General features: G+C 27.0%; 3 protein-coding genes across 3 annotated transcripts in view; all 3 read right to left on the bottom strand.

Moving 5' to 3' along the window:
• Positions 1-655: 655 nt before the first annotated feature.
• On the bottom strand, positions 656-2,770 carry LOC101489818 (1-aminocyclopropane-1-carboxylate oxidase homolog 4-like). The gene is made up of 3 exons (XM_004494150.4): positions 2,280-2,770; positions 1,739-2,147; positions 656-1,142 (listed from the first exon to the last, which is right to left on the bottom strand). The coding sequence occupies exons 1-3, from the start codon at positions 2,711-2,713 to the stop codon at positions 882-884; spliced, it is 1,104 nt and encodes a 367-aa protein (XP_004494207.1). The 5' UTR covers positions 2,714-2,770; the 3' UTR covers positions 656-881.
• Positions 2,771-7,457: 4,687 nt separating this feature from the next.
• On the bottom strand, positions 7,458-10,460 carry LOC101489501 (beta-fructofuranosidase, insoluble isoenzyme 1-like). Its single transcript, XM_004494149.4, has 5 exons — positions 9,584-10,460; positions 9,219-9,377; positions 8,788-9,026; positions 7,900-7,990; positions 7,458-7,786 (listed from the first exon to the last, which is right to left on the bottom strand). The coding sequence occupies exons 1-5, from the start codon at positions 10,436-10,438 to the stop codon at positions 7,607-7,609; spliced, it is 1,524 nt and encodes a 507-aa protein (XP_004494206.2). The 5' UTR covers positions 10,439-10,460; the 3' UTR covers positions 7,458-7,606.
• Positions 10,461-14,625: 4,165 nt separating this feature from the next.
• The window catches only part of LOC101489170 (kinesin-like protein KIN-5C), a 6,593-nt gene continuing 6,074 nt past the window's right edge, over positions 14,626-15,144 (bottom strand). Inside the window, exon 23 of the mRNA XM_073366712.1 lies at positions 14,626-15,144. Within this exon, the coding sequence (XP_073222813.1) occupies positions 14,838-15,144 (307 nt within the window). The 3' untranslated portion in view covers positions 14,626-14,837.

Genomic DNA, 15,144 nt, shown 5'->3' with positions numbered 1-15,144 from the left:
AATCACTTATTTCACTGGGTCATCAAAAATCATTGTTGCTTATTCTGATTATTAAACTTGAAAAACCTGAACAAAACAATTACAAAAGGATAATCAATGTTAATTTTTTTTAAAAAAAAGATCATTGATGAAAGTTATCTTTTTTCTATAAAACACCCATTTTTTTACCTCGCAATAAAGTACCTATTTGGCACATTGTACTATTGATAATTATAACCTCCCTCCTCTACACAATATTTCTCTCCACACTCTATCTCTTATCAATTTTTTTATAAATAAATTAAGATAGAGAGAGGAAGAATGGATGACCTAAAAGCTTTAGCTTTCCTTTTTCTAGCCTTAAGACTAGGTCGGTCCTTCTCACATATATCTAAACTTTGAAGCAAATTGGCAACGTAACGTTGATATGTGGTCCGCAATAAGGACCACTACCCTCTTCTTGTCGATTTACCATCACCCATGGAATATTGATCGCTCACTTTATGTGTTGTGTTTGACATGTTTATTCAAATAGAATCTTAATATGGCATGCTTTTCAACAAAACAATTTTTAATTTTGATAAAAAAAAAAAGTTGCTTTTCACTAAATTGATTGGTCTCAACGATTACAGCGTCGTGCAACAGTTGGAGATGATTTTTTCTAATAACAGATGCATTTAATAATGTGAGATAGATGTTATAGTATATATGATTTCACATTTGATTACATAACTTATTACATAATATTACAATATATGCACACAAAAAACAATTTTTGTGCGGAATATGATGTGAAGTACAACTGAAGAGCCAAGTTCATGATCTTAAGGGAAGTTAATTAAAAAGAAAAGCAATCAATAGAAATAGTAAACATGTCCTTAATTTATACTTATAGATGCTTTTTAGTTTTGAATTTTAACCTTGTCTATGAAAGACTTGGTATCAATTCCCTTGCTGTAAAAGTTGTCAAAAAATTCTTGTTGAGTGAAATCACGATAAATTGGTGGTTTATTTGGAGATAACAATTCAGGAAGAGGCCCATGGTAACCTTCTCCTTTCCATTTACTCAAGTTCAAGAACATCACAATTGATATTCTTGATTTTTCATGTGAATTGGCCAATACCCTGTGTTGAACACTAGTGTACTCCCCATTTGATATTATCTACAAAACATAAATTCATCACAACCAAATTCAAAATATATAAATAATTTTAAATGATAAAAAAGAGGACCCAAATATTTATGCACGTGAATTTGTGCTACACTTTAACATCTACTATTTTTTTTTGTTTTTTTGTGTGTCTTTAACTATAAGATTTATATAGGAATGATGTTCTAATATTTCATCGTTTATCAGAAAATAAATAGAATTTTTTAATAATTATTTTAGTTAAAACACATCTTATGCAATGAATAACAATTAATATAAATTTATTTTAGATGATTTGAATAAAATATTATTTTAACGAAAATTATTTTAATATTTTTTTTGAAAGATTCGTTTTTAACTAAAAATTCATTAACTCTTTAACACCAGTCAATGTAAAATCACTATCTAAAAAGCACGGAACAAACATCCATGTCTTTGTCTTAAACATAAAATCAAAATAGCAAATAATGAAACGAGAAAACGTCTTTATAAAAAGAATAATTTATCACACTATAAGTGAATATAAAAAGTAAAAAATGAAATACGTTAGTTATAAATTAAAAAAAAAAAAAAAAAAAAAGACGAAGAAGAAAAAGTTAATAATAAACCTGAAGAAAGTCACCAACGTTGACGATGAGACCACCGTGAACGGGGTTAACATCAACCCAGTCGGCACCGTGCATGACCTGGAGTCCGGGGACATGATTCTGCAACAACAAAGTAATAGCACAAGGATCTGTATGGGGTGTAATACCCATAGTTAAATCTGGTTGAGGACAATAAGGGTAACAATGTCCAACTATAACTCTTGTTTCACCAAAACTCAATTCCTTTAATTTTCCACTTTCCAATCCTAACCCTTCCGAAAGCAACTCCAAAATCATTGAGGTAACACCACCACCATGCAAGTCCCATTCAATTATCTCTTTCCGGCATATCTCCGGCAACTCATCGCCGTTCGGTGCCTCCGGCGCCATCCATGCTTGCAGAGAATCGTGCCAGCTCGCAGCGTTGCTCCTATATGTACATGTGTAAATATTTTATTTTCTTTACACTTTACCAAATAAAATAATGCTATATAGCATCATACACCTACCAATCACGAAAAATAAAATTTAAAGTTAAAAAAATTAATTTATATCCTCCTACCTATACAAGTCATTGTTGCTGGCGAACATAACACCACGTCCTTCATCTCTTTTGTAGTATTTGGATTTTGTTTCGTGTGGTTGGTTATGGAACGCTTCGATGCCTTTGATAGTATTTTCTAGAACTGACACGTGTACGTTGTGGTTAATGATTTGGAAAAAGCCCCATGTTTTTGCTGCTTCTTTGATTTGTTTGACGATGTTGGGTCGGTGAGTTGGAGAATTAACGTTGGATAGGTCGATTAGTGGGATTGAATTAGTTGTTTTCTTGGAGGAATTAGATTTTATGTCTTTGAGGGTTTCTGGTGGGTGAATGAATATTTGTGGAATGGTTTTGATGCCAGATTCGGAGAGACCCTTCACTCCCATTTTGGACTCATCAAATTCTTTCACTGCTTTTGCTCTGTCGTAACATGCACTTGCTATGGCTGCCATTTTTCTTTTCTTTCTTTGCTTCGAGTCATGGAGTGTTCTTATACACTCACCAAAATTATGATTTTTTTATTTTAAAGTTGAATATGTTTTGAGAATAAAAGTGTAAAACAATTTTGTCCTGTTATGCAATTATATCTCTCAACTGTAAGAGATAGTTGTATAATTCTTAATGATTATAATTGAATTATATAATAAAATAATTTTATTGATGTACTACTTTAAAACTCATGTTTTTAATTTATAAATTTAAATATAAATTATTTACATTATAGAAGTTTAATATATTTCGTAAATTTAACTCTGTTAGTTGAACAAAATATATTTAACTTTTAATTTAACATTTTAAATATTTTTTGTATTCTCACTTTAATATTTTTTTTGTAAAACCATATTACACTAAATTTATATATAGAATTGTCAACTTTGTCGTTCTAGTTTGGCTTTGTTTGGTCCAAATAGACTTAAAAGTATAATCATGGGACTAATATTTAAATATAATCCAACTACTACACGCACTGTGAGTGTAAACATGGGACTAATATTTAAGTATAATCCAACTACTACATGGAATGTAAGGGTTAATGCCTTAATGGTCAACATGACCTTTTATTTATTTAGTAGCTTTAAACCTTTTTAATTTTTTTATTGTTAGTGGATAAGGTTGGATTGAAAAAGTGAAGAAACGTTATCTGTTTTTCTTTAATATATGTATAAAACGGACTTATTTAATTTTTTTTATTCTAAAGATAGATCAGTCCAAAATGCAACAAACATCCCAATTCGCCCCAGTTTTATATTAGACTTCATGGAATGGACCATAAAGATTTGTTGTTTTTGACAAGAAAAGAAACTATCTTTTTTCTTCTTAGAGATCGGTATAAAATTTGATGCTGTTATTTCTAGTATTTCTAGGCTACCCTTTTCTCACTCCGGTCCAAACTAATATGTTTCTGAACATGTTTTATAATTTTAGGAGCTAACGATGAAAAAGAGATCATGGGTCAGTTTTTATAAGATTTTTAAAAACTAATTTTAATGTTATATTTTTAAAAAATAATTTTTATGAGAATTTATTTAAAAATGGTAGAAATTATTTTATTTTTTTGTTATCGATTGAAAAATTAATTTTGTTATCGATTGAAAAATTAATTTTGATATTTATTAATTTAAATATTCATTATTAGATAATTTAATATGATAGAAACTTCGTTTCTTTAAAAAGGTACATTTCAAAAATGATTTTTATGATCGGATTCTCAAAATAACTTTTCGGTATAATTATTTTATGTGTTCATTAACTTAATTTTAGGTAATACTTCAGTCTTTTATCTTTTTTTTTTTGTTTATCTTGATTTAGTTTTTTATTTAATTTTAAGTAACAATTTAATCATTTATATTTTAAAATGTCAACAATGTTATCTTTTCTTTACAAAAATTTATAAAGTTCATCAAAATCTTCAAACAAAATCTATAAAATTCAATACCAATTTCAATAAAATTATATATTCATCAAATGCATATTTTTATCTCCAACAACATCAAATTCATCAAATAAAGAATAAAAATATGAGTTTATTTGAAGATATGAGTTATAAATTTGATAAAATTTGCATTATATTGAAGATGATAATTAATTTTATGGGTTTTGTTTAAATTTTTTGATGAATTTTAGTAAAAAAACAATAACATTGTTGACATTTTAAGACATAAATGATCAAATTGTTACTTCAAATTAAATAAAAAACTAAATAAAAAAATAAAAGATAAAAGACTGAAGTGTTACCTGAAATTAAGTTAAGCGACATCTAAGTTAAACGACATCGGAAACGATTATGTCTGACTTTTTATTTTAATAATTTTTTGAAATTTCGTTATCTAAAAAAAGTTATAGCAAATAGATAAAATACTTATAATGATATTTTAAGATAAACTATTTAAACCAATTGTTTATTTCAAATTTTATTATTTAAATTATTTTTAAATAATATTAAAATCATAAATAGACGAACCCTATATATAGGATGAACAAATTCTAATATCCTTTAATAAATTTATCTAACTATAACAAATGTAAAACTAACTAAACTAATACTTAACTAATTAATAATAATAAAATGTTATCAAGTTATCTACTTATGAAATAGTAAAAAGTGTGACCATCCAAAGATAATTTTACATGACAAGGAAGTATAATTATACATGTTTTCTTAATTCTTATCATAAAAAAAAAAAAAGAATAAAATAGAAAATTAGCTAGATTTGTCTATTTTTCTCCCTGGGAATGTGATATGAGATTGTATTTTTTGGAGGAGAATAGTCTAACTTGGGTATGTATTATGGGCCTTATCATGTACAAAGTGTGTTAGTCCTTTTTGGGCTATGCTCTTCAACCAATATATCCATCACATAAAGAATATCAGGTTATTTCCCCACTCCAGCATTCATTTGAAAGTATGCATCTGAAAAAATCATTTTTTTTAATAATTAAATATAAAAAAATTTATCAAACTACTCTTTTTTGAAAGTTATATATTAAAATACTTTTTTCTTAATTATAAGTCTCCTTTATAGATGACAACTTCTTTAAGAAATGACGACTTCTTTAAGAAAGTTCGAGTTTGTAAAGACGATTTCTTTAAAGGAACTTTTTTCTTTAATTTAATTTTAAATTAACAATATATATATATATATATATATATATATATATATATATATATATATATATATATATCTTTAAGAAAAATAAACAAATCAACTTGTTTGTCTAGATTTTTTAAACTAAAAGTCAATGCCAAATTACCCATTAAATTAAGGTTGTGTTTGAAACCGCAACAAATGATGTCAAACACAATGTGAATGTGAAGTCACAAGAGGTAGCTTTCACGTTCATGTGAAGATTGGTTTTGGAAATCTAGCTTTTCAAAATGACCTGGATTTAAGCGCCTATTTTACTAAAATAAACCAAATAAATTTTAAAAATATATATAAATTAACATAATAAAAAAATATTAATATTAAACATAGAAGAGATAAAAAGATAAAAATTAATGTGAAATTGTATATTGATATAATAAGAAAGTTACAAAGAGAATATGTGAGATTGTCTATATAAATAATTGACGGAGATTTAACAAACTAATGATTTAGTAACTAACGTAACTCACTTTTATTATTTAGTAACTAATACAACTAATTTTTATATGAATATATTGTAAAATACAAAAAAAAGGATTTAAATTGTATTTTGTCACTTCTAAAAATTATTTAAATTGTTTAATAAAAAAAATATATTTTTTATTAAATCATTTAATTTACGATTAAAAAACAAGTATAGTAAAAATAAAATTAAATCATAAATAACTTAGATTAAAAAAAAAAAGAGACACACAAATTTTTATACTAGTTCACAACAGAATGTTGTTACATCTAATTTTTCTCTTACAGATATATTTTGCCTCATCAATGACTCAATCAACTATTTAAGTCATAGCATATAAATATTATTTACTCTACATCTTCATGCTTTGAGTATCTTTTTTATATATTTTTCAAATAGTAGTCGTTAACATCCTTCTCAACTTTCTGGCAGTTTGTGTTTCAGTTTACTCTAAGTAGTCATAGCATATAAATATTATTTACTCTAAGTTTCAGTTTGTGTTTGAATTAATACAAAGTTTATTTATAGATTCTAACTCTCATTGAGATGATATTACAATTCAAGTGTATAAAACACTTTGACTGATTTACATTAGTTCTAATAATTTTGTATTGAGAGAATTTTTCATTTGTTATTTTCTTTTGATGCGTTCTAGGTTTTTTCAAAAATTATTCATAACACATGGTCTTTTTCATTCTCTCAACCACTATATTATATTGATCAATTTCTACTTAACTACTAAGAAATGTATATGTTGAGAATGTTACCGTTTAAGATTTTAAATTAATATTTAAGACATATTAACTTTTAATACATATCCATATATATCTTCATAATTAATTTAGCGTATCTTAAATTAAAAAGACAAATATCATAGGATAGTTACTATCAAAAGATGATATGTGTTTCTTTAATCAAAGGATAAGTCCATCTTTGTGGAGCAAAGGATGTTGGAATGTTTATATTTTGTTAGTGTTAACTTGAAGTGTTGATCAGACGATCAACTGATTTACCATGGCTTACCATAATTAGCAGATGCATAAACATCAAAGTGAATTTGTATTGACAAATTCATTGGAGGCGCATTGAGGATACATACACTTGATAGCTTTAACGGATTCTTCAGAGTCGTGGTGCACTTGATTAGTTAGCCCTCTTTCTTTGTTCATAAGAAGATTTAACTTGTACTATAATATTGACTTTGTCGGAAGCTTTATTTTGAGTTTTCTTCTTTTGATCTTTGAGTCAGAGACCAACAAGGATCTTTAAGTCAAAGGTAGATAATCAATGGATCAATTTTTTCCTGTGATCAGAGGGTCAATTATTGACAAATATTTCATTTGTCTTTAACGCTTTGACTCAAATAATAAATTACCAGATGTTTCTTGTAATGCTTCTTATTGTTATATTACGACTTACTCTATTAGTAAACATAATTGCATGTTTATTAAGTAATAATATTCTATGTTAAAAACATTTACGTTAGTATCTCTAATTTACTCATAATTTTATGTTACCTAATAATAAATAGTTGTTAATATAAAATTTGTCTTCTAACTTAATTTAGATACTTAACAAATATAATTAGGTAATAACAATTTTTATTTATTTCTTTTGTTATCATTAAAAGATCAACCAGATAATTATTCTTAGAACCACTTTTACATTAAAACTATATTCCTAATACAAATTGTAGTAAGCTAAGCAAATCTTATGTAAATTGAATTTTAAGCACTTCAATTTATTTCAACCGACTTCATACTCCATGCTTTGAGGTTCTCCACAGTGATTAGTTCGGTACCGTTATTAAACACAAATAAATGAGCTTGGTTTGTAACGGCTAGCACCGGATAAACCCTAGACAAAATGTTTGTTTTCCCTCCTTCTCCAAAACTTTCCACTACTGAGTGATCAATCTGTCATAAATATCGAACAACATTAATCAGTTAGTATAGTCATTATCATACCAAACAACATTAATCAATTAGTAATGTTAAATGTTAACACAGATTAGTGTATTTTCACATACCAAACTCCTAAGAGAAAGTTTGTTTGAGGCTAAATCCACATCTACAAATCCAGCAAATGATGGCTTGTACAATTCACTCTTCAAAGAAGAACTGTTCAAAAATGAAAAACGAAATGGATCAATTTTAAATAAAGTATTGGATGAAATAAAAAATGATCTGTTTGTTATGGATCAGTGTTTTTAAACCACTGAGATAATAGGTTACTACACTTGTGTGTAGGAATCACCACTTCACCATTAAGTAAATTGTGATAGAAGTTGTTTCTTATCCATTATATTTAATATAATCAAATTTAAAAGATTATTTTAATTTGAAAGTTTCTTCTTATTTATTTATTTTTTGAATTAGTTACTACTTACTTATTTATGATATTCATAATTAAAATCAATATAATTTTAATACCCTTGCTTGTAATTATGAGTTTTTACGGCCGAGCCATCCAGTTCAATTCAGTTGAGTCATGCGGTTGAACTTGGGATTTAGGATTCAACTAGTAATTTCGTAATTTTATTGAGTCGATGTGTAAGCAGGATTTTAGAATATTGTTATAGGTTGTTAAAAAATGATTATTTAAAAATTATCTTTTAGAGATTTTAAAAAAAAAATAAGAAATTGTTCTATATTTGTCTAACGTAGTTGACAAACATAGTGAAAATCAATTTGTTTTTGTAAAAATTAAATAAAAAATGATTTTTCAAAAAAATTACTAAAAACAACTTCTTATTTTAAGCGGTTCTTAGATTATTTTTCACAATTTTTAAAAACTTGTAAAAAAAACATATACAAACTTATAAAAGTAATTATTAAAAAGAAATTGCAATTTTGGGGGGAAAATTGTAACAAAGTACTGGAATTGAAGATCTAATAAGAAATTAAATTAGACATACCTGGAGGCATCAGAGCATAAAAGAACGACATGTTTGTTTGGAGCTTTGAAAATTCTGAAGAACACGGGAGTGAACTCAGCCAAATTTTCTGAAGCCAAAGTCAAAAGCCCAAAAGGCCCAACTCCACCTTCAACTTTTGAACCTTTATGAAAACAAAGATCTTGTGCGTTTACCCAACTAGGATCGTACGGCTCTGCCTTCTCCAAACTTGAAAATGAGAAAGTAACTTCCACATCTGCCTACAATTATACATTGGTTCGTGTCAATTGTATGAAATTTCCGTTTGTTCTTCTTAAATAAAAACATAAGAATTCAATATTTGAATTTGATTAAATGTATATTATTCTATACCATTTTAATTTGCACTTACATGCAAATAGCAAAAAGTTAAATTTGACACATATATGTTAATGTATATGAATATGACTCACCTGTGCTGCAGTTATTCCACCTACTTCAACATAATCACCCTTTTGAAGCTTTTGATTGTTCATACTAACTTCTTTCCCTCTTAGTCCATTCAATTCTTCAACGGGCCATTGTACTAACTGTCTTTCGGTAGAATCAAGCCACACAACTCTTGGAATTGCCTAAAGATGCATATTTAACTCAATTAATTTGCAAATGTATTGAAAAAGTTGAATAGCTTTACAAGAATAAAATTAAGTTTAATATCCATTCAAGGACAATATTTTTTAATCAAAGAGAGAGAAAAACAAAATTATTTTTTTTATAATTTTATAAAAAAAATAATTTGAAAATAATTTGAATTTCAACAATGTATAGTTGAAAGTACCTGAATTCCAGCCCATCCTTTTTTAACATCATCTTCCTTGGAATCAGACTCATTAGCCCAACCCCAAATGACTCTTCGATTTCTGCTTGGATCAAAAAATGACTTGGAAGCATAGAAATTACCATAATCATATCTTAGGCCACCCCAACCATCCTCTGAAGTATTATGAGGAATAAACTTATCCTTATCACTAAAATATGTACCTAATGTATAATACTCAAATCTAGTCAAGTCAAGACTATTCTTTAACACATGTTTTACATGACTACCTTCCACTGATGCATCCAACCCATCTTTCCCTTTCAATAAAACCGGATAAAAATCTGGACACTCCCACATACCCGTTGTTGCTGAATGGATCGGGTGTTTGACTCGAACCCATTTCACAAAATCTTTACTTTTATACAAATAAGCCATTCCTCTATGTTTCCTTCTACTACCAACCAATATTTTCCAAATTCCATCTTTACCCTTCCATGCAGTTGTTGGATCACGAAATGCACTACCGTTTACTCCTTCATCAGCTACCAAAAACGGGTTGTATTTATCAGGTTTGATCCATTTTTTAAGAAGCGGGTCAGATAAATCTTCGGGTACAGCATAACATTGGACTTGAGTGCTGTTTTCGTCAATAATTCCTGTGTAAAGTATGACAGGTCCTTTACCCGGAACTATTGTGGCTGATCCGGACCAACATCCATATTTGTCAAAGGATTTAGATGGATAAAGAGCATGTTCAACTGATTTCCAATTTATAAGATCCTTTGATACTGAGTGGGCCCACACAATGTTCCCCCACACCGAACCTTTTGGGTTGTATTGGTAGAACAAGTGATAGTATCCATTGTAGTACATTGGTCCTACATTTTTTACATTTACCAATATAAATATGATACTCAAATATTAAGGATTATTGACGAAAATGAAATTCATATTTTACTCACCATTTGGATCTACATGTGATTCATGCGTCCATTACACCAATTTAGACACCATGAAAAAATCACAACGAAAATGAAGTTAGTTAAAAAGTTAGTAATTGGAGATAAAAACTTAAATGCAAATTTTTTAATGATATTTTAATTGCGAAGTATATTCATATATTGGTTTGGGGAGGGGGTGTGAAAGTAAAAATGAGGAAGTCAAAACACTTTCTAACTCCACTATTGAGGGGATTTAAGAGAAAATAAGGATTTTTTGCTATATATAACATTGAAATAATATATATGGTCATGTACATAATAGTTTATAAGGTTAATAAAGTACGTTAGTCTTCAGATATTTCTTGTAAATAAAATAAAAGTAGTTATTTTTGGTTCTGACTCCACCATTAAATGAATATTTATACATTGGTCTTTCAAATGTTAAAAGAACATATGTTAGCTGCAAGGGCGGAGAGTTTTAGAAAAAAAGATTCATACAACTTAGTTTGCGTATTTGGACAATTTGAAAAAGGAAAGAAACCGGAAGATTTTTCAAAGTAAAGAAATATTGTTGGAAAATCTAGTGAAAAAAAAATATTTGTATTATTGAACAATAATTAGAAAAGTTGAGTGAAATTGACTATAAATATAATTAGAAAAATTGAAAAGACATTAATATGGTTGACATTCTTATACAATTATAATTTTCTAATTATATTCAATTTTTGTGTAATTTTTTTTTTCAGACAGTTCATCTTTAATATGACTAACATACTGTTTGATTTAATGCAATTTGGTTTGTTTGATTTAATTATTCAATTTGTAATAATTGAAAATTTGAGAGAATTTTCTATTAAAAAAATGTGAGACTAAGTTTGCTAAAAAAATATTAGGATCAAAATCAAATCAAATTAAATTATTATTTAAAAATATAAATTACATCAAATTAATAAATAGGACCATTCCAAAGAACAAGTTTGTTTCACCATTGAGACCCACTCAAACAACCGTTCAATAACCCCATGCAATTTTAAAAAATTATTTTTTGACATAAATATCGACATCAACATTATATGTTTGTAAAAATTTTGTTTTTTCATTTATCTCTCTTCCATAGTTTTTCTCTCACCTCAATTCACATTCATTAGTATAGGATCAGTTTTGATGTGTTGAAATAATAAACTTACAATTTTTTTCCCCATTTTCCGTTTGCCTCTTTGAATGTGAGTCGGGTTCAAAAGAATTTAGAAGAATATACCTTAAATTGCATGATTTCAAGTAGAGAATTTGGGACAGAAAATTGAACTCAACTGTGATGCGGAACAACTCAAAGACAATAGAGAATTGGCATTTATTTTTTGGTGCAAAGAGAACTGGCTTTTATTATGGTCATTTAATATTTTTATTTTTGTGAGATAATAAATTTTATTGTAATTAACTTTGAGTTCGAACTCAAAATAAAACGTAATATCAGCATTTGTCGGTTAAAATAATATTTAAAGAACTTTTTGTGTTATATTTATATAACATATAAGTATAATGGCATGATGAAAATTTATATAGGTAAAATGTGTAATTTGAATTTAACAATCTTGATGAAAAATAAGATATTATTATTTCCATTTTTGCAAGTTTATATCATTCAAGTGGTATGCATTTCCTACTCGAAGTCTAATTGAGAAACAACTTTTATATTATATGTGTATATCTTTAATTTTTATTTACATGTTTAATATTTTATTTTCTCTCTATTTTTCTCTTTTAATCACATCATCAATATATAATATTTATTACTTTATTTGTTTCTCTCTCATGGTATTTAACTAATATTATTATTAAATAAACAAAGAAGTAAAAAATAATTAATCTCCTACATGTAATATTATATAATTAATATTAATAAACTATATGATGGATCTAATTGTTTTTAGAGAATATATTCGAACTAATTTTCTATTTTATATATTGATCTGAAAATACTTATAAATTTAATTGTTATATGTAATATCAATATAAATAATTTTATATTATATATCACAGTTAATCATTGGCATAATTTAAAAAATAGTTATTGTATCTAAGCTTTCAATTTAGAATTGTACCAACAATATACAAACTGTCCCTCTTGACACCATATGTAATATGTAAAGTATTAATTTAATTAATTTATCATACAATGGCGTAATAACTACCTAAGTGACTGTTAAAAAAAACTACAAAAATGGAAGGAAAAAAAGTTATTAGCATAACCGCCATTCCGCATCAAAATTTTAAAAACTATATATTGAACAATATCAGATAATCTAATCTTCTTTATCAAATATATCAATAATATTGTTCAACATTTTATCCATTAAAATCCAAATCAAACGTACCCTTGTCTTCGAATTTTTCGGTATGAAAACCTTAATTTATGCGTGACAATTATATCATCATGGTTTTTAAATTTTAAATCAGAATTCAATCTCAACTAATATTTTATTCTTTTAGTTTTTTTGGTTATGAAAGTAGCACCATAATTGAACAATCTTCAGACAATGTTAGGATATAATGCCTGGTCATGAGAAGATAATTTAAAAAAAAAATGCACCGAAGACATATATTATAAATTTATAAATAAATTAAATTGTGAATAAAGCATGGTGCTAGTAAAAAAGTAAGAACATTACGAACCGTTGATCCAATTCCTAGGAGGTTGGAAATGGTATCCAGTTCTATGCACTTCGCTCACAGATATTGTTGAAACGGATTGAAGATGAGGGTATATTTTATGAAATGCTTCAACACCATTGTTTAATACCAACAAAAAAATGGAGACAACCGCTCCAAAGATGGTTAGAGACTTTGAGAGAACCATTAGAAAAATGTACAACAACAATAAACAAGATCAAATCGGAAAGTTTTATATGTTACATGAGAAAGGAATTAAAATAGAAATAAAAAGGGTATATATATATTCATGTTATTTATAGAGTGAAAATATGGATAAAAAATATAGTTTGGATAACTCTAAAGGGTGGCACTGGTTTTTTCATTAATTAATTCATTGCATTGAGCGATTCTTTGGGCAAGAGTTAGTTAAACTGAAGATCTTATTTCAATTTCATCTAAAAAATAGTACTAAAAATATATAATGAAAACATTTATTAGTTTTTAATAGTGAACGATATAGATTGAGCAACACTATGATTTTATAAATTAAAAGAGTTAAAAAAAATTGAGCATAATAAATAATGAGGGGTATGATAAAAAAAATTATATTATTTTTATAATATAAAATAACATATAAAATGATATTTTTTTTTATAGAATCATACATTATGACGGAGAGAGTAGTTAACTAGTGTATTTAACTTGTGCAATACACTAGTTAAAGTGATTTCTCAAAAACTAAATTTATTTTTGAAATTTATAAAATGCTAATGTAAAAATAAATATTTAGGTCAAATATATTAAAACATACAAAGCTATTATTATGATTAAAGTCAATATTTATAATATTCTATTACAATTGATTGACTAAGTAAAAAAAAAAATTAAACATAGTTAACATGAATCAAAATCATTTATCAAATTGCATTAGAATTGAAAAAATATAATATACCTAATAATGAGTAAAATATATATTCATTTATAGTAATTTAGTAAATAATGTCTTTAATTTATTTTTCAAAAAAAATTAAGTAAAGAACTTACAATTTACAACAAAACGAAAAAATAGCATCAAGGAAAATCCACATAATTTTCATACATCCATCGAATTTGTTAAATTTATGCTCCCATAAAGTTGAAAGATTACAATATTATGTTCCATTACTCGTTAGACTTTGGGTAATTTCAAAAAAACAAAAAAAAATGGTTAAAATTCGAAAAATGGGTAATTTCAAAAAATGCTCGATCGTTAAACTTAAGAAGCTGAGATAAATGGTTAAAATTCTATGCAACAAAATGCAAAAGTAACATCCTACGAAAAATATAAAAAATACAACCCCCAACGCTAAATAAAATAAGGCGATCATGAACTCCATCTTCACAAGAGACGAAAAGCAATTATTGGTTTATGGCACAAAAATATGCATTATTAAAAGTAATTAAATATTAACCACACGAGGGAAAGCGTTGCCAAAAATAATAACTATTATTTGAGCTATATTTCATCCCAAGGTGGGATTTAAACCCGAGTACTACTATGCCTTAGATATCACATTACATAAAATCACCATATTTTGCATGCTATGAATCATTAAAAATTGCAACAAAACAATTTTACAAATAAAGATACAAATTTGATTCCATAGAAGACCCAACCGAGCAAGTTGCCAACACCACCATTAATTCAATTGCGTGAGAGGAGAACGTGGAATAAGTGATGGTTTCAACTCCTTTAAATCATCAGAAGTTTCATATGAATTATTTTCCCTGAATTCCTCAAGAAGGGATTCAATTGGCAACGTTCGAAGAGAGTCGATTGTACCTTTACTTGGAACCTCTGGTTCACATCTTATTGGTGTTGTACCACTAGGCTCATAGTCCTGCAAGACACAACACGAATCAACAAACCAAATTTCAAGTGAAATAATGTTTAATGATCTGTCCAATGTTATCATCAGACAATAAAATAAACCTACCCTATACTCC

Source organism: Cicer arietinum, chromosome 3, assembly GCF_000331145.2.
Source record: "Cicer arietinum cultivar CDC Frontier isolate Library 1 chromosome 3, Cicar.CDCFrontier_v2.0, whole genome shotgun sequence".
Classification (NCBI taxonomy): Eukaryota; Viridiplantae; Streptophyta; class Magnoliopsida; order Fabales; family Fabaceae; genus Cicer; species Cicer arietinum.
Note: the sequence above shows the minus strand (reverse complement) of the source record. Positions and strands in the feature narration are given on the sequence as shown.